Source organism: Kogia breviceps, chromosome 3, assembly GCF_026419965.1.
Source record: "Kogia breviceps isolate mKogBre1 chromosome 3, mKogBre1 haplotype 1, whole genome shotgun sequence".
In the NCBI taxonomy this organism is placed as follows: domain Eukaryota; kingdom Metazoa; phylum Chordata; class Mammalia; order Artiodactyla; family Physeteridae; genus Kogia; species Kogia breviceps.
Window position 1 is genome coordinate 172,032,667 of NC_081312.1, and position 20,096 is coordinate 172,052,762.

The following is a 20,096-nucleotide window of genomic DNA, read 5'->3' on the forward strand; positions in this document are numbered from 1 at the left end:
TCTGTTTTCAAGAGGTACACAGTCATAGATGCATGTACCATAAAGTATATATGAATGTATTTACATATATTTGACTTACCATTTTAATAAGATTTGTAAGATTTTTTTTCCCCCAGATTGGAAGGAAGTTGAAATCAAAGAGGAATTTTCTCCATTTTGAGCTTTAGTTCAGAGCACTTTAGTGATACTCATTCAGCATTGGTCAATAACTGTTGTAAGTCATCTGGAGGCCTTTGTAATATAACAGTAACCATCCTGTACTGTGTACACCACCCCAGCCTTTTGATGGGTTGAATTTTAGATATTTTCTACCTCATGCCAGGGGTTCCCAGAATGTTTTGGAAAGACCCTACTCGAAGAGAGAGAGGTTTTTACAAAGATTTTATAGATTCTGGTTGTACCCTGTCTCTCCCATAGTTGTTTTGTTCTGTCTTTACAGCATATCTTAATGCTTTCCCAACTCCATCCATGCAGGAGTGTGACCAGGAGAGAGCTTGCTGCTGCAGCCTTCTCCGTTGGTCCTGAGCAGTCTGCTGTTCTAAAAACGCAGTGGCTTGAGTACTCCCACTTGGGGTTTTCTTTTTTTTGAGGGGTGAGGGCGCAGGGCTGCAACTGCGCCTGAGCAGATTTGTTCCCAGACTGTGTAGTAGATCATTTACTTTAGTCCCTAGTTAGCTGGAAGTCGGTAGGGCCAGAGGAGAGCTGTGTTGCCATTGGGGGAGGAAAGTGTTCTGAGTTCTTAGGACTCCTCCTCATTAATATCAGCCCTCTGTGCTGTATCATCATTAAAATTTTAACTCAGTAATTAAACCATAAATACTTTTTTCAGTCATGTACATTATTTTGAAGAATTGATCCTTGTTTATTAGAGCCCGTTTCTCTGGGTTTTGTGTTTTCTGGTCACTCAAGATTTGGCTTCAGATATTTTATTTAATTGATGCTGTTTCTTAACAGTTCATTTTACCCATTGGATTTATGCATTCAACTTATTTTATAGTAGCATTTGTTTGCCTTTCCTCTGTTTTAATAGTCTTTCTTTTAGTCCCTGTCTTCAGAAGTCATTTTGGAAAACAGCAAATTACCAGAAGGAGTAACAATAAATTACAAGTCTTACTGCAAGAATGGGGTGAATGGAACAGGGGAAAATGGGAGAAAATGCTCTAATATTTCCATTGGGGATGAGGTATGTTATATAAACATTTTCTGAAGAAAAGAAAAAACTGCTTGTTCACAGGCAATGTAGTTTATAATTTGAGAAACAGTTAAATATAATTTGGAGTTTGGCAATTTTTTTAGTAGATTTAAATTGCTTAGTTGTTAACTTATCTTCTTGTTTTCCCTTAAGGTTCAATTTGAAATCAGTGTAACTTCAAATAAATGTCCAAATAAGAACTCTGAAACCATTAAAATTAAGCCTCTGGGCTTCACTGAAGAAGTAGAGATTATTCTTCAGTTCATCTGTGAATGTGAATGCCAGAGTGAAGGCATCCCTGGCAGTCCCAAGTGCCATGATGGCAACGGGACCTTTGAGTGTGGCGCGTGCAGGTGAGCTGGGGCCGTGGAGAGTGACGGGGTGCGGGGCACTGCGGCTGCAGGTCAGGCTCTGTCTGGGCGTCCAGAGGGAGTCTGTCTATTGGAGCAAATAAATGATCGTTCCAGCCACTGTTGCTCACCACAAGATCAATTTGATGATCTTGTGTGTGCTGTTTATGGAAAGTTCTTCCCTGCCTTTTTTTTTTTTCTTAGGCAGACTGTCCTTTACTGTAAAATAAAAGCTTTTATAGCCATCCAAGATGTATATTTAACAAATGGTTAATGTAGCATTTGGGTTTTTCTCTCATTGTAGCAGTCTGAATTCTCTAGAGCTAAATAAGCTTATATAAAATAATAGTGATTGTATCTGGGAAATGGAATTAGGAAGCAATAAAGGATGTTCACCATGTATTACATGTACTGAATTATTGGAATAATTTTTGAAAAACCAACATACTTTGTAAAATTAAAAAGAAAACGGTATTTTCAGAACATAGAATCTACTACTAACAAAACTATAGTCAGATTATTTAAAATTTTATTTTCATACTTTGATTACTTTTTAATTAAAAATTAAAATGGAATGTACTCTGAATAATCTTTCTCCTTAAAAGAATAGGAGGGAAGAATATTTTGATGCAGATGTCAGCCCCACATGACTATGCTTTGAAGGGTTTTTAATCATGAGAAAAATAGATGGCTGTATTTTGCCATCAGTTATTAGCTTTCTGTTCTAGATAACAATTAAAATGTTAGGTTTTTAAAATTTTCCATGTCATACATATCCTGACTGAATTGTGTAGATCCATTTTTAGTAAAATATTACTTAACTGAAAGATCATCTTGAAAATATTTTGCCTGCCTTCTTTTTGTGTGTTTACCAGATACAGAACTAGTGTCTTCAGTGTCTGAATACTAGTTCAGTGTGGCTGAAAGGTCTGAATCCATAGGATAAATTTATTTTTAAACAGTATGTTAGTTATATTTTCAAATGATATAGGCTCACTATGTTTTTCTTCAACTTCCATGCACCTTGTGGGGTATGTTTATTGTATTTTTTTTATATTAACAGTTGGACGGTTGCTTTACCTATAATAGCAAATGTAATAAATAGCATATCATTTGAAAACATAGCACACTAAAAAATAAGTTTATGCTATGTTTCTAAATGTTTTGTTCACCTGTTCATTGCTAGATTGTATTTTCATCTTGATCAAAATGGTTACTTTCCTGAAGAGGGATTTTTTTCCTAGGCCCCTGTGTAGATTCCATATGGATTTGAAATGGCTCTGTGTGTGTGCATATGTACACTTTTGTGCACGTCTGTGACGTGTGGCATGACATGTAATAAAATTGTAGTTTGAAGATAATGTTCACAGTCTTACTTCCTCTCCCAGTCTTTCTCTCAGCATGATTTGTTACTTTCACTTTATTTTATGTGATTGAAATTTTGGACTCTGTTTAGGTGCAACGAGGGCCGTGTTGGGAGACACTGTGAATGTAGCACAGATGAGGTGAACAGTGAAGATATGGACGCTTACTGCAGGAAAGAAAACAGTTCAGAAATATGTAGCAACAACGGAGAATGTGTCTGTGGACAGTGTGTGTGTCGGAAGAGGGATAATACAAACGAAATTTATTCTGGCAAATTCTGCGAGTGTGATAATTTCAACTGTGATAGATCCAATGGCTTAATTTGTGGAGGTGAGAAGGGGACTGAAAATGGTTATAAAATGTGTTCCTATCTAATACAATAAAAAATCCTGAGTGTTTGCTTAGTGAATGAATAGAAAAAGGGCAGCATTGAGGGTCACTCCATCCCACAGCCAGCCTTTCTTACATGTTATTGCTTGTTTTCACTTTTCGGTCAATGCTCTGATTTTATACATTTTTACCATTGTTAGGAGAAATGATATTTTTTATTGCAGGAAATGGTGTCTGCAAGTGTCGCGTGTGTGAATGCAACCCTAACTACACTGGCAGTGCCTGTGACTGTTCTCTGGACACTACCTCCTGCACGGCTGTGAATGGGCAGATCTGCAATGGCCGGGGTGTCTGTGAGTGTGGCGCCTGTAAGTGTACAGATCCCAAGTTCCAAGGGCCGACCTGTGAGATGTGCCAGACCTGCCTTGGAGTCTGTGCTGAGCATAAGTGAGTATTTCCGAATTGCTTGAAATGGGTGATAACTCACTGTCTGTGGGCCTCTGGATCAGCACACAATACAGAGAACAGCACTGACATCAGGTTACGCTCTAAATAAACTGTCACATTGAAGCCCACTTTTTAAATCTTAAAAATTATTTCTCAGTAGCTAGTGTTTGTCACATGATTTTGAAATGTGTCGTACGAGAATGATGGTACAATTATATTTCAATCCGAGTTTGCTATGTAAGTGAATCCATGTGGTAACCGTTGTTAAAGTAGCATTACCAATTGCTTAATTATCTTTTGACCAAACTAAATAAAATTGAAAGTTTGGTCCCTTGAAGAAAGAACTACTATTGTACGAGCAACACATTTCAAAAGTTATTTTGGCTTTAAGTTGTGTATTTAATATCTGATAGGACCAGTTTTATTTTCCTACTGTCTTATTTCTTTTGAAGGATTTTAGTTTGAGCTGTAACAAATCTATAATATCACTTGGGAAACTAGCATCTTTATGTTTAGTTTTCCCATCGAGAAATATGTTTCTTCATTTATTTATATCTTCTTCTATTGCTCTTGGCTTAATTTGGTTAAATTTTGAGTCTAGCACACAAAATAATTTTTAAGCAAATATTATTTTAAATAATAAATGTAATCATTTGCATTTTAACAGAGAATGTGTTCAGTGCCGAGCCTTCAACAAAGGAGAAAAGAAAGACACGTGTGCTCAGGAATGTTCCCATTTCAACATTACCAAGGTTGAAAATCGGGACAAATTGCCCCAGCCAGGCCAGGTCGATCCCCTGTCCCATTGTAAGGAGAAGGACGTTGACGATTGCTGGTTCTACTTCACGTATTCAGTGAACGGGAACAATGAGGCCACTGTTCATGTTGTAGAGACTCCAGGTAGAAATCTGATCATTTCAAAATTCTTTGCATTTTCTTTTATGTCTTTTTACTGCTTAGGGCTATTGGCAGTTTCCCTAATATCTAGGCACAACTGCCAGCTGGACTATTATATGTCCAAGTTGGGACACTTTTAATCTCTCAAAGCTTAAACTAGTATTTAATTAATAAATAAGGGAAAGAGAAAGCAGGTTTTAAGTTTTCTGGATGGAGAGTCTGAGGGGTGAATGCAGTAGTCTACACAGAGCCCTCAGCACGGCTCCTGACAGCAGGTTCTTGGTAAGAGTACCGTCATTATCAATGATATTTAAATATGAGCTTGATTTTAGGCTTGGACACTGGGAAAGATAATTTGTTAAAGGATATTATACAGCACGAATTTGTTCAGCTTCTCAAAAGATGAAACATTTTTAGCTTGGTTTTTCTGGGTGCTTTTAATATACTTTGGAATTTTCTACATTTGTGGTCAGATTTTTTATGGGAATGTAAGTTTTAATTTCTCCTGGATAAATATTAGGAATAGATTTTGGAGGCATATATTTAACTTCAGAAGAAACAGCCAAACTTTTTTTTAAAGTCTCTATTGTTTTTCATATGTATTTTTCAAATATTGTCTCACAGTCTGTGCCTCCTTGTCTTTTCATTTGCTTAAGTGTTTTTTGAAGACCAGAAGCTTAAATTTTGATGAACTACGATTTACCAAGTTTTCCTTTTATAGATCTTGCTCTTTACTATTATGTCTTAGAACTCTTTGCCTAATTCAAGTTCATAAGGATTTTTCTCCTGTGTTTTCTTCTAAAAGTTTTATAGTTCCTGGTTTTCCATTTAGGTCCGTAACCCACTGTGAGCTGATCTTAGTATATGGAGTGAGGTCCAGTTTTTTATATGTAGATTTCCAGTTGTTCTTGCACCATTTGTTGAAAAGGTTGACCTTTCTCCACCTTGGTTGAAAATGAGATGACCTTACATATGTGGGCCTGTTTCTGACTCTTGATTGTTTTCCATTAATCCAGGCATCTGTCCTTTAGCCAATACCACACTGTCTCAGTTAGTGTTACTTCATAGCTAGTTGTGAAATCTGGTAATACAAGTTGTCCAATTTTGTTCTTATTTGAAAGTGCTTTTGAAACACTTTCCTAGTTCTCCTACTTCTTTGTATATTTTAGAATAAACTTGCTTGATATCTACACATCCTGCCAGGATTTTGATTGGGATAGCATTCAGTTTATAGATCAAATTGGGGGAGGGACTTCCCTGTTGGCACAGTGGTTAAGAATCCACCTGCCAGTGCAGGGGACATGGGTTCGAGCCCTGGTTCAGGAAGATCCCACATGCCGCAGAGTGACTAAGCCCGAGCGCCACAACTACTGAGCCTGTGCTCTAGAGCCCTTGTGCCACAACTACTGAGCCCATGTGCCACAACTACTGAGTCTGTGCACCACAACTACTGAGCCTGCGTGCCTAGAGCCCATGCTCCACAACGAGAAGCCTGTGCACTGCAACGATGAGTAGCCCCCACTTGCCACAACTAGAGGAAGCCCACGCGCAACAACGAAGACCCAGTGCAGCCAAAAATAAAAATAAATTAATAAAAAAAAAATGGGGGGAGAATTGACATTTTAACAATGTTGAGTCTTCTAATCCATGAACATGGAATCTCTCTCCATTTATTCTTTTTATTCTTTTTTTTATCAGTGTTTAGTAATTTTTAGCATGTAAATCTTGCACGTATTTTCTTAGATTTATACATAGGTGTATCATGATTTTTGGTGCTATTGTAGAAAATACTATTTTCAAAATTTCAATTTCCAGATTGTAGAAATCAATTTCTGTATAATACATAGAAATACATGACTTTTCTTTATTGATCATACGTATGCTGGGGTCTTGTAAACCCATGTTACTTCTAGTATCTTTTTTACAGATTCTTTGGGATAGTGTACATTCACTTAGCTTGGGATTTTAATTCCTGTGTGTTTTTTTATGAGGTTGCCCAGCTCTTTGTAATTCTGGCTGTACCTTCACATTCTAATCCCTTATGTGCTCATCCTTTGCTTCTTACTTTACAGAGTGCCCCACTGGTCCAGACATTATTCCAATTGTAGCAGGTGTGGTTGCTGGAATTGTTCTTATTGGCCTTGCATTGCTGCTGATTTGGAAGCTTTTAATGATCATTCATGACAGAAGGGAATTTGCCAAATTTGAAAAGGAAAAAATGAATGCCAAATGGGACACGGTAAGTTGGAAATCATCTAAAAAGGAGGGTGATTCATAAAGCAAATGTAACACTTCTAAGACTTATTAGCTCTAAAGCTGATTATTAAAGTCCTTTAAATATTTTATTCCCTCCAAAATTTATTATTCAGAAAACTTGCATTTAGTGAAAAATAGAAGAAACATCTTAAGTATATCCCATTAAAACAGTTACAAGAATGTTTCTTGCGGTTACTGTGGTCAATGTTTTTATTTCCTTAATAATTTAATCTTAAATTTGCTCTTTTGCCATTTTTTTTCTCATGTAAAATAGAATCCTAAATAATAGCAAGCTATTCAGTAGAAAGCTTTTTCTGTTTTTCTTTTCCCCCAACAAAGAAACCTAAGTAAAAAGCAGCCAGACTCAAAAGGCTACATACTGTATGATTCCACTTATATGACAGTCTGGAAAAGGTAAAACCCTAGAGGCAGGAATGATATCCAGTGGTTTGCAGTGGCTGGAGCTGGGGGAAGGGGCCCGAGGGATCTTGGGATGATCTTCATTGTGGGTGTGTTTATACATTTGACAATTCATGGAACTATGTACTTAAAAAGGGTATTTTTATTCTCTGCAATTTTACAACTTAATAAACCTGGCTTTATAAAAATTTAGAAGCTGTAAGTGATGAAAGTTGATGCCAGCATTTAGTGCTCTGAAGGGTGGGAGGCGGCGGTGGCCAAGCGTTGGCCTTCGTGTATTCATCTTGATACAAGAAAGCAGTGACAATCTTCAGTATTGTTAAATTGTAAATGAATTTTAGTCATTTGCATTTTACTACAATTTGCTTGGGTTTTTTAAAAAAATTAATTTTGGAAGTGTAAAAATTCTCTTTTATAGTGTTTAAACACTATACATGTCAGCTTTTTTCTGATGAAATCATTAGAAACTATTTCTTTTACTTTAGCAAGAAAATCCGATTTACAAGAGTCCTATTAATAATTTCAAGAATCCAAACTATGGACGTAAAGCTGGTCTCTAAGTTGCCGTTCGTATTTTCTTTCATTTTCTGTCTTTGCATGTGAAATTTATCCTTTCTACTGCACTGTGTGTCCTTTATCACTATTGCTGCCTTTTTTTTTTTTTTTAAGTCTGGCTTTATTTATATGGCTATACGATGGCTCTTCTTTTTGTGTGTTAATACAGCTAGTGTTTGGAGGGGCTTTGGGTTAAGCTTTATGGTATAGAAGCAGCAGCTGGTGTAAAAGAGAATGTGCCTTGTGATCCCAGAGACCTGGGTTGAGTCCCAGCTCTTGCACTTAGCAAGTAGAATGGCATTGGGTCACTCCCCAGAGCTTTAACATGGAGTCAGTAACGCTGTTGTTTGGTGTGGTTCTTGGCTAAAGACTGTAGTGTATGGTAGCAGCCTGTCAGTTATAATCCTTACTAGAGTCCTTTGCTTTAGGTAGTATTATTATCCTTATAATAATATAACAGATTATTATGTGTACGTTTTAGGGTGAAACAATGAAAAGTGAACATGAAAACTAAAGTTCCAAATAGGACAATAAATGTAACCTGGTATAACATTTGTATAATATATAACTACAGTGTCATCGTTATTGCTTCTAGAAATATTTTGAAAATCTTTAGTTCTTGACTGTAACTTAAAATTCCTTTAAAAATCAAAACCTTTTATTTATATGTATTTCTTCTTCTTAGTTATTGAATAATTCTAATATTCAGAGCTAACACTGAACTTGTTTTGAAAGGTAACAAAGACTTTAAAGAGAAAAATCCTATTATAGTTTTAAATAAAAACTTAGTTGAAAATTTTGTAGTGGTAATAAAGCTTGGTTAGCGTAGTCTCTAAGCTAGGGTAAGTTATTTTGGTGAGTGTATGTTTTACCTGGATGACAAGTTTATCGTTTTCTCTTTTAGCAGGTAGTGGACAGGCTTCTTCCTTGTAACTGAGTTTTCATGGAGTGCTTCTAGCATGTTTTAATATAATTATGTAAGCCCCTAAAACTCTCCGATAAAAAGATTGTGATTAGAACCAATTCTCCTGACTGGTGATCCAGAACTCTTCTTTCCTTTCCTAACTACTTTTACTATTTCACATATTGGAAAACTGAGGCACAGAAGGGTTCAGTAATTTGGCTAAGTTCGCAGGGCTAGTTAGTGGAAGAGCTGAGATTCAAACCCAGGCCCCTGGGCTCCAGGGTCCAGGTTCTTAACCACTACCTTGTATTAGTAGCAGTCAGTGTCTTCGGGAGACGCTGTTACCTGCTTAGGAAGAGGGAGATCACTCTTTACAGAAAATGACAGTTTCTGGTATTTCTGGCTAACAATGGTGTTAGTGTTACTCTGGCACTGCTGTGTTGGGCAGACCTTGTAACCGAGAGATCACTTCGTTACCTAGACACCAACACTGCAGATTTGCTTATTCACTCTGCTGAGAAGCGTACTTACAAAATAGTAACAAGATCTTAAAGTGCAGGAATGTTTAATATTTTTAAGAGATACAGGAAGTACCGATAACATTAGAAACCATTACTTGTCAGATTTTTCTTTTATTTCTAAGCAGATTTTAAGACTTTTGAAATGGCAAAGTTAAATTTGATGGCAGAAAATTGTCAGGTTCATATATGGGTAGTTTGGTACGTTTTCCTGTTAGTATGAGATTTGATACATTCTTTTCTTTCTCACTTCATGCTTTACAGAAAGTCATTTTTAGAAGGAAACTGATTTGCTGGGATCCCTTTCCCTCCCTCCCTGTCAAAAACAATCAATATTGATACTTTCTTATGGTTACTTCTTTTTTTTTTTTTTTTTTTCCCGGTACGCGGGCCTCTTACTGCTGTGGCCTCTCCCGCTGCGGAGCACAGGCTCCGGACGCGCAGGCGCAGCGGCCGTGGCTCACGGGCCCAGCCGCTCCGCGGCACGTGGGATCCTCCCGGACCGGGGCACGAACCCGTGTCCCCTGCATCGGCAGGCGGACTCCCAACCAGTGCGCCACCAGGGAAGCCCAGTTACTTCTTATATGAGACAAGTTTCTATATCTCCTATTGAAAGGTGATATTTTCACCTTTGCTGTATGTTAAATTGTGCTTTGAAGGAAATTATCAATAATTAATAGTGAAACTTAATGTTTTCATTGTTAAGTCAGTTTTTGGCTACAGTATTACTTCTTCAGCCAAAATAAGCATTTTGAGCAATTCTAGATGTGAAAGTTTTGTAAAAATTCCTTTATTCATTAGTGAAATCCAGGCAGATTAATGGCTACAGGTTATATTGAGATGTTTTCTCAAGAAAAAGTAGAAATAATAGAAATTAATGAATGAGCATTAAGAAATTAAAACAAATCATGGCTTATAAAGCACTTTTCCAATATGGGACCAAGGTTGCCAGTCAGTTAATTATATCATTAACATATTTCAGATAATATGTGCTCATATATTATAATAATATATGCTCTGCTCTATTCACATAAGACTGCTCATGTAGGTACATTGGAAAAATCAGATTGTCAGCTTTGTAATCGTTAAAGCTGTGAAGCACATCACACGTGGGCCGCTAATCCCCACGGTGGTGTACTGCACCTCTAACGCACCACAGAGATGATGCTGTCACCACCGTGTCCGCCCTTCCAGAGGGAGCACAGGATGACGTGTACTGAGAACAGAGGACGTCACTGCTGAGCATAACCCTGCTCTCTTGATTTAAATCGGCTTTGCTTTTTGTTGGGATGGGGAGGGCTTGCACTCTGAACATGGGAACTAATCTGCATTATTTCAGCTTACCTTCATTTAAGGTGATGCCCAATGCAGATAATTTAATTTTACCTCTAACCTTGCATGTTAAAATTTTGTTTGGATGGACTTTGAAATAAGTATAAATGTGTATATGAAAAGGCAAACTTTTCTCCAAAGGTAAGTTCTGCCATATAAATCGTACTTTGGATTCATCTATAACTTAGGTGTTTTTTTCTTTTTTTTTTTTTTGTTCTCCATTTTTTGTTGTTGTTGTTACTTCCCTTACAATTTTTAAGTATTAAACATTAGATTTATCTAATGCATTAGTTTAAAGAAACAATTAAATGGTAATTTATTTTCCTAGCACATTTGAAAGAATGGGCAGTCCTAGCCTCATATAATAGGAAGGTGGAAATAAAGAATGTAACTTACTTGTACTGATCACTCATTACCAATGTAGTTGCAGGCATCCAGACTCCGGTCTCCATCATGAAATGTCTGCATAATCATATTTTAGCTCCAGTTGGGATTAGAGCTCAGAGTTTGATATCCTATGTGACTTTTTATCATCCAGATTATATGATGTTTGTCTCTGAGGGATCCTGAGTTCCTCCATGTTTCATAAACGACTGGTCAAATTGTGTTTTGTGGGGGTGGGGCTAAGGCACATTATCACATTTCATTCGGTATCCAGGCTCACTGCTAAGCTGAAGTCATAGTGGTTTATTTGGTGTCTCTTAAAGACCCAGCCCTTATATGTTTCATTTTCCCTCAGTGATTTCCTGTCTGCAAGATAAATTCAGTATTTTTAGCATGGCACACAGGACCTTTCGTGATCGGGCACTGTCTTCTTTCTTGTCTCCTTTCCCTTTCCCACTCGTCAAACCATACACATGCACCCTTAAAAACTCCTGAACTATGTATATTTCTACCTAACTGTGCCATTCTTTTCCCAACACCTTGACTGCATGTGTATGTGTGTCTGTATACCTTTCAGTGTTTTATCTACAGTCAGTTTCATTTTGACAATATCCCTGATCTTCTTAGAGTCAATCCCTTTTTTCTTATACTGTTCCCTTTTTATGTACATAATTCTCTTTTGTACTGTTTCAGAGCACCTTAGTTTATCTTCATGTTTGTCATCCACCAAACTGTACCCTCCTAGGAGGCAGAAATTGTGGCAATGAAAACTATATCCAAATATAACCAGTGAAGTGTGAATAAAATTTAAAAGCAAAAATTACTGTTTAGATGCTTTCTATATTTTTTGAAATCACCTCAAATGGTTCTATAGTAAGATATAAAACTAAACAGCATTTCAAAATCTTAATTTTTGCCTAAAATTTAAATGTTTTGTTTTTCTTTAATATTTGTTTCATTTGTACTCAATGTTATTTCCTCTGAGATAGGAATATTTGGCCATATTTCTCACTTGACTTTCAAGCAGGAGAAAGAATGCTGTAGCAGATATTTAAATGTATCACTTAGCATAAGCGAATTTTTAAAGAAAATGATAGCATGGGGATATATGTTATTTTCCTGTTTTAAAACATCAGTGTCAGTAAAGTTTTGGATATTGAAAAATCTCTTGTGTTTATGGCTTGGAGTCATTTACTGGGCTTGATTTCAGTACTCTTTAGTAAAATACAGTATTAACAATAAAATAAAACATTTCATCAGTACAATGTTGAAGAATAGCAATTATTTCATGAAGAATGGAAATTATTTTTGTCTAAGCAAATGCGACAATGTGATGCCTTGGTGGAGGTACTGTGCCTGCAGTGGCACTGTGACAGTCTTACCCAGAACTCGCCACAACTTTTGTGGCGGAGCCTCAGAAGAATGTCTCCCTCACAGAGATGAAGGCCAATGATTCTGTTCATCATCAAGCACCTTTGTGCCGTTGATGGCAGAAGAATTCCTTAAGTTCAAAATTAGTTTCAAGACAGGCATTCAAAACCAGTTTAAAAGAGAGAAGCCGTTAACAGCACGTCCCCCAGTGGAGGAATGGCTCAGAAGGGAAATAATGCCAGATGACAGGGGTACCTTTAGACTTGTAGGGCAAAGCTTTCATTTTCAATTTTTGTGTAAACTTTTTAACGCCTTTTAAAAAATTCAGTGTGATACATGGACAGATAAAATGGAAATGACTTCTGAAAACGATCTTTACTTTTAATATTTCTTATAAATAATGTTACGTGACTTCAGTAGAGTGACTGATAACTTTTCTCCCTTTTTTTAGGGTGAAAATCCTATTTATAAGAGTGCTGTGACAACTGTTGTCAATCCGAAGTATGAGGGAAAATGAGTGCTGCCAGTGCGTGTCCACAACACTGAGTGCAAAGCAGTCATTCGACAGCCACAGTAAGGAAGTTTCAGGGCAGTGTTGCCATGGTTCTCTCATGGGCAGGTTCTGAAAATGTACAATATGTATAATTTGAAAATTTTTTTATTATTTTGAAAATAATGTTATAATCAATGCCAGGGACTGACAGAAGACTTGAGACAGGATGGTTATCCTTATCAGCTAAGGTTGCATTGTGCCTTTTTGACCTTTTCCTCCTGGACTGTTGAAATCCAGCTCTTAGTGGATTAAGCGATATTTCTAGAGTGATTGAAAGGGCAGTAGTTAAAGTAATGAGTATCTTGAGAGTTTTTGTTAATCAAGTATTAAAACTGATTTCTCACTTTGCAGATATGTCACTTTTCAGTTATACAGAATCCAAAGTGAATGTCCTTCTAGCTAGTTTAGAATTGTTTTAAATTTACTATTTTGTTATTTTCCTTATTAGACATGACTGATGACATGATATATCTGAAAGATGCGTATGTTGGGAGTTACTCATGTAAAATAATGAAATATTTGATCTACAAAGGCCGTGGAGTTAGGAAGGGAAAACATAGCTTTAAAACCTGTGTGCCATTTTAAGAGTTACTTAATCTTGGTAACTTTTATGCCTTCTTTTTTTAAATTCAAGCCTTGGATAAAAGTGTTGGGGAATTTTCTGCAAAAAAAAGTCCTTGATTTATATAAAGGCCTTAATTTACATAGTATTTGCTGAATTGGGGACCTCTGGGTGAATTTATTTTATTTTATTCGTTTTATTTTGTTTAAAGCCTGGTGCTTTCTATCACCTCTTCTAATCATTTAATGTATTTGTTTGCAATTTTGGGTAAGACTTTTTTTTTTATCAGTACTTTTTCATTGATGTTTTAGCTGTACATTTGCCTTTTTAATGACCATGTGAAATTGTACTATGGTTTATGCAACAGCCATCAGTTAAGCAATTCTTAATTTCAATTAGTGCTGTAACAGACCACTGTATATTTACTTCTCACTGTTTGAATTTCCTGTTTGGTTTCATACTAGTCACATTCTTTCTTTAAGTGCCTTTTAATTTTAACAGTTCACTTTTTACAGTGCTATTTACTGAAGTTATTTATTAAATAAAAATGCCTAAAATATTTAAATTGGATGTTTGGGTTTTATATATTTTGTCAGTTTGTGTGCCTAAAATTTTTATAGCTTAAAGAGATTGACAGAAAATTCCTGGTCACTGGGTATTTTACTTAGACTAAAAGAGAGAAGAAAAGAAGGAAGGGAAGGAAAGAGGAGAGAGATGGTAAAATAAAATTTCAGACTGTCTTTGGGCTACCTAAATAATACTGGATAAATCCCCTTCTCTCCACTCCCTTCTCTTCCCTCCCTAGGAGATAGGTTTCATCCCTATATTAAGCAGAATTTAATCTTGATGAACATCCTCTTATAGCTATTAACTAGAAGCTGGAAATTATATCATTTTATTTAAGATATAGACAGGGAATTGTTACGTTTCTGATAAGTAAGTTTTAATTTTCATTTGGCTTTGGTTTATTTATGTTAGAAAGTATATGTATCCATAAAAAATACTTGTGTGAAGCTTTTTTTTTTTTTTTTGTGGTACGCGGGCCTCTCACCGCTGTGGCCTCTCCCGTTGCGGAGCACAGGCTCCGGACGCGCAGGCTCAGCGGCCATGGCTCACGGGCTTAGTTGCTCCGCGGCACGTGGGATCTTCCCGGACTGGGGCACGAACCCGCGTCTCCTGCATTGGCAGGCGGACTCTGAACCACTGCGCCACCAGAGAAACCCTGTGAAGCTTATTGAAAGAAATATATCCCTTCCTGGAACAATACAATAAGTGTCAGAGATTTGGGGAGAGGATTGTGGCAAGAGTTTCAACTTTACCAGCCTCTCATATTTGCAGTGCCCCTCCCATTTTTAAAAATTGGTATCTTTTTTACCTGTTCCACTTAAATGTATTTCCTAGCTTAGACTAAATCATCTTTTAGTTGAGAATTATACATCTTTATGAGAAAAACTACCTCTTTCATGAAGTATCGATTTCACCTGTTTCATTTTCCATTCCCACCACCCACACTGCCACTTGGTTCAACGCATTTCCTTACGCCCGAGGCATAACCAGGTGAATGAATTCCATACTTCTGCTCCACAAGTTTGCTTTTATAATGAGACTTCTTAATAAATAGGAACAGAGCCTATATTCAATACATGATTCTTTTTCCTGGCATATGTTTTTGATGCTGAAATATGGTGAATTTTTAATTTTATAATATAATTTATAAACAGATTTTCTGAATATAGAAATCCTTTTATTTGGAAGCTGGAGGAATTGTATAGAATTTATTTCTCATGCTGACCATAACAGCATTGGCATTTGAATAATTTTAGGCTTAAAACTGGCAGTTTCAAAACATAGTCTAAGAGATTGATAATAAGCTTTGAAACCACATAGAACTTTGTCACTAAAATATTTTTTATTTTCCTAGCAAATAGTACATTTTGACCTCCAGTGAAGTGCTTTCCAAAAATTGAGTCCTGAAAGAAAATAACAGTTGTAAATTTTTTTTTCATTCAAACTCTTTATTTTGAAAATTTATGAAATGTTAGGTATCATGCCTAAGTGTTGATAGTGGCGTATTTTGCAGTGATTCTCTGACATTTTACAAAGTTTTCTTACTCTTTTGCAGAGGATAACTTCATAAATTCTTTGATAAACACGCCCAGATAAGACCTTGAGCCACAAGAACAGTTCATCATACTAGTTAAAAAGCACTGTGGTCAACTTTTGATTTTGGAATTGTCTTTTTCCCGCTCCTCTGTTGCTTACTAGAGTTTGAGAGGTAACCTTATTGAATAGAGGCCATTTGTCTTTGTTTTTTTGCCTGTGTCCTTGAAAACTTAAGTTATTTCTGACCTAATAAGTTCATAGGAGTTCAGAAACAGCAAGTATCTCCAGGACTCTTCTGGAGTCTATAGAGACAGTTCACTGGCTCTCTGGATAGCTCTCATGTCCCAGGATTCTCCTGAGAATTTAGGCAGTTGTGGAAGTGGCTTCTGAGTGAGGGATGCATGGGAGCAGATTTTGAGGCTGGATTAGATTAGATAGCCCATTAAGCCTCCACCACTGTGAGGGTGGTAAGTTGTCATATATATCAAAATGTACAAAATGCTAGGGTGAATCACAAGACAAATATTAGTTAAATCCACAGGTAGTACCTATCTTTTAATTTAATTTCCTTCTACAATCTCTCTAAGTCTTCACTGGATTTTAACTATGTTAAGATGTTACATGAATTTTTCAAAGGTATAGAGTTTCCACGAAAGGTATTTAGTGGTATTTCATTTAATTTTACTTGTATTCTACCTACTCTGGGTTTTTGGTCTCAGGACTAATTCTAAAATAGACTGGTATATTAAACAAGAGTTAAGGATCGCTTTGTGAGAGGAAACACTATTCTGAATATTTAAATCCCATAATTTTATTCATTACAGTAATAGTTTATAGAACTGTTACAAGACAGCATTGTCTTCAATTTAATGTATAGTAGGTGATATGTCGTTGATGTTACTTATTGACAACAATGTTATGTTAATGTTGCTTACTGATCAGTTATTCCTGGGCAATAGAGCAACATTCAGGTCTCCTTCAGTAGTTAAGTAACTGGCCCCTCAGCAACTTTTTTTTTTTTTTTTTTTTTTCCGGTATGCGGGCCTCACACTGTTGTGGCCTCTCCCGTTGCGGAGCGCAGGCTCCGGAAGCACAGGCTCAGTGGCCATGGCTCACGGGCCCAGCCGCTCTGCGGCATGTGGGATCTTCCTGGACCGGGGCACGAACCCGTGTCCCCTGCATTGGCAGGCAGATTCTCAACCACTGCGCCACCAGGGAAGCCCTCAGCAACTATTTTAAAACATGGATTTGATTATATTGTCCCAATGCCCCCATTTCCAGCTCCACTTTCACATCCTCAATCCTACCACATGTCCTTTGTAGTTGATGTTTCTGTCTTATCCCTAGATTCGATAGCTCCAAGAATATAGGACCCTGTGTGTTTTGATTCATCATTGAATCCCTAGAACAATGTCTGTCATGAAGTAAGTAGGTGACCGTAAGTATTTGTTGAATAGGTGGGATTCATTTCCCTAAGTTACCACTACCTACCTAGCAGCATTTGCAGTGATACACTCCGCCTTCCTGCCAGTTCTTATAAACTCTGTACAAGGTCAGTCCTTCCACTTATACCTTCAGTACCATCCCCTCTTGACTATTAAAACAAGCAGTGTGCTTCCCCTTTCCTGCATTATTGATTTTCCACTCTCTTCTAGATCATTCCCATCACTAACAAACATGCGAGTTATCATCTGTTCTCTATTCCGTTTTACATCTCAAAAGAGTTGTCTAATGCATACACGCATGGGCAGTTGATTTTTAACAAGGGTGCCAAGCCTATTCAATAAAGAAAAAAGTGTCTTCAACAGATGATTCTGGCTAACTGGATTTTCACATGCAAAAGAATGAAATTGGACCACCCCATCTCACACCACATACAAAAATTAGCTCAAAATGGATCGATGACCCAAGAGCTAATACCATAAGATTCTTAGAAGGAAACATGGTAAATCTTCATGACCTTCGGTTTGGCCACAGATTCTTAAATGTGATACCACAAGCATGAGCAACAAAAGAAAAAAAAAAAATATGAATTGGGCTTCATCAAAATTTAAAACTTGTGCATTAAAGGACACTTTATTAAAAAGAAAGTGATAAAATGTACAGAATGGGAGCAAATATTTGTAAATTAAATATCTGATAAGAAATTAATATATAGAAAATATAAAGAACTACAACTCAACAACAAAAAGACAAACTAAATTATAAATGGGCAAAGGACTTGAGTAGATATTTCTCCAAAGAAGATACACATGCCCGACAAGCACATGAAAAGATATGCTACATAATTAGCCATCAGGGAAATGCAAATGAAAACTACAGTGAAATACCACTTCACACCTACTAGGATGGCAGTAGTTTAAAAAAAAAAAAAGCGGAAAGTAACAAGTCCTGGTGAGAATGTAGAAAATTTAGAAGTCTTGTACATTGCTGGTGGAACAGATACTTATACAGCAATACTTATTGCAGCATTATTCACAATAGCCAAAAGGTAGAAACAACCCAAGTGTCCATCAACAGATAAATGGGTACCCCAAATGTGGCATATACAAACAATAGAATATTATTTAGCCATAGAAAGGAAGGAAGCTCTAATACATGCTGTGACAGGGATGAACCTTGAAAACATTATGTTAAGTGAAATAAATCGGACATAAAAGGACAAATATTGTATGACTAATTATAGGAAATGACTAGGCAAATTCATACAGACAAAATAGGTGAGAAGTTTCCTGGGGCTGGAAGGGATTGGAAAGGGGGAGCTATTGCTAATGGTTACAGAGTTTCTGTTTGGGGTGATGAAAAATTTTAGAAATAGTGGTGATGGTTGCACAACATTGCAAATGTAGTTTTTTTCTTTGTAACTTTTAAAAAACTTGTTTTCCTAACTTTATTGAGATATAATTGATATGACATCATGACATGTTTAAGGTGTACAATAATGATTTTATCCATTCATATGCTGTAAAATGACCACCAGAATAAGGGTATTTAACACATCTATCACCTCACTTAGTTAAAATTTCATATGTAATTTGGTGAGAACTTCTAAAACCTACTCTCTTAGCATCTTTGAAATATACAATACAGTGTTGTTAACCACAGTCAACAGGCTGTACATCACTAGAACTTCATCTTACAACTGTAAAGTTTGTGCCCTTTCACCATCTTCACCCATTTACCCCACCCCCAGGCTATGGCAACCACAGTCTGTTCTCTGTTGGTATGGGTTCAGTTTTCTTAGATTCCACATGAGTGAGATCATACAGTATTTGTCTTTGACTTATTCAACTTAGTATAATGCCCTCCAGGTTGATTTATTTTGTGGCACGATTTCTTTTTTCATGGCTGAATAATATCCCATCATATATATATGCCACATTTTCTTTATCCATTCATCTGTTGGTGGATGCTTAGGTTATTTCAGTGTCTTAGCTATTGGTAAATAATGCTGCAATGAAAATAGGGGTGCACATATCTTTTCATATTAATATTTTAGTATCCTTTGGACACATAACCAGAAGTGAAATTGCTAAATCATATGATAGTTCTATTCTTAATTTTTTGAGGAAGCTCCATACTGTTTTCCATAGTATCTGAACCAATTTACATTTCCACTAGCGGTGCACAAGGTTTCCCTTTTCTGCACATCCTTTCTGACACCTATCTTTTGCCTTTTTCATAATAGTCATTCTTAACAGGTGAAAGGTATTGTGACTTTTTTGAAATTTAGTTTTGGCTGCGTTGGGTCTTTGTTGCTGTGCGCAGGCTTCCTTTAGTTGTGGCGAGCAGGGGCTACTCTTCATTGTGGTGCGCGGGCTTCTCATCATGGTGGCTTCTCTTGTTGCAGAGCACAGGCTCTAGGTGTGTGGGCTTCCGTAGTTGCAGCATGCAGGCCCTAGAGTGTGCAGACTTCAGTAGTTGTGGCTCATGGGCTCTAGAGAGCAGGCTCAGTAGTTGTGGTGCACGGGCTTAGTTGCTCCGCGGCATGTGGGATCTTCCCGGACCAGGGATCGAACCCGTGTCCCCTGCACTGGCAGGCGGATTCTTAACCACTGTGCCACCAGGGAAGCCCTATGTTATGATTTTCTGTTTCTGTTTTTGTTTTTTGCTCTTCTTATCGAAGTGTAGTTGATTTATAATATTAGTTTTAGGTGTACTGCATAGTGATTCAATATTTTTATAGATTATACTTCATTTAAAGTTACTATAAAATGTTGGCTCTGTTCCCTGTGCTGTACGTTACATCCTTGTAGTTTATACCTCTTAATCCCCTTCCCCTATGTTGCCACTCCCACAACCCCTTTCCCCAGTGGTAACCACTGGTTTGTTCGCTGTATCTGTGAGTCTGTTTGTTTTGTTATATTCTTTCATTTGTTCTACTTTTTAGATTCCACATAGTGAAAACATACAGTATGTGTCTTTCTCTATCAGACTGACTTCACTAAACATAATACCCTCTTTCTGCCCAGCAACACAGATGGATGTGGACCTGTTTTGTGGCTTAGCATGTGATCTATCCTGGGGAACATTCCACGTACATTTGAAAAGAATGTA

The 20,096-nt window shown here is 36.9% G+C and overlaps 1 protein-coding gene across 4 annotated transcripts in view; it reads left to right on the plus strand.

Moving 5' to 3' along the window:
• Positions 1-14,001, plus strand: part of ITGB1 (integrin subunit beta 1) — a 44,728-nt gene extending 30,727 nt beyond the window's left edge. For 2 of the 4 annotated variants that reach the window (XM_059059257.2, XM_059059258.2), the window contains exons 10-17: positions 1,043-1,183; positions 1,346-1,545; positions 2,999-3,237; positions 3,462-3,684; positions 4,352-4,584; positions 6,654-6,820; positions 7,743-7,823; positions 12,773-14,001. In XM_059059257.2, coding sequence (XP_058915240.1) covers positions 1,043-1,183; positions 1,346-1,545; positions 2,999-3,237; positions 3,462-3,684; positions 4,352-4,584; positions 6,654-6,820; positions 7,743-7,817 — 1,278 coding nt within the window. In that variant the 3' untranslated portion in view covers positions 7,818-7,823; positions 12,773-14,001. The remainder of the gene's footprint in view (positions 1-1,042; positions 1,184-1,345; positions 1,546-2,998; positions 3,238-3,461; positions 3,685-4,351; positions 4,585-6,653; positions 6,821-7,742; positions 7,824-12,772) is intronic. The other 2 variants (XM_067030361.1, XM_059059259.2) reach the window with 1 other exon arrangement.
• The last annotated feature ends 6,095 nt before the right edge of the window (positions 14,002-20,096 follow it).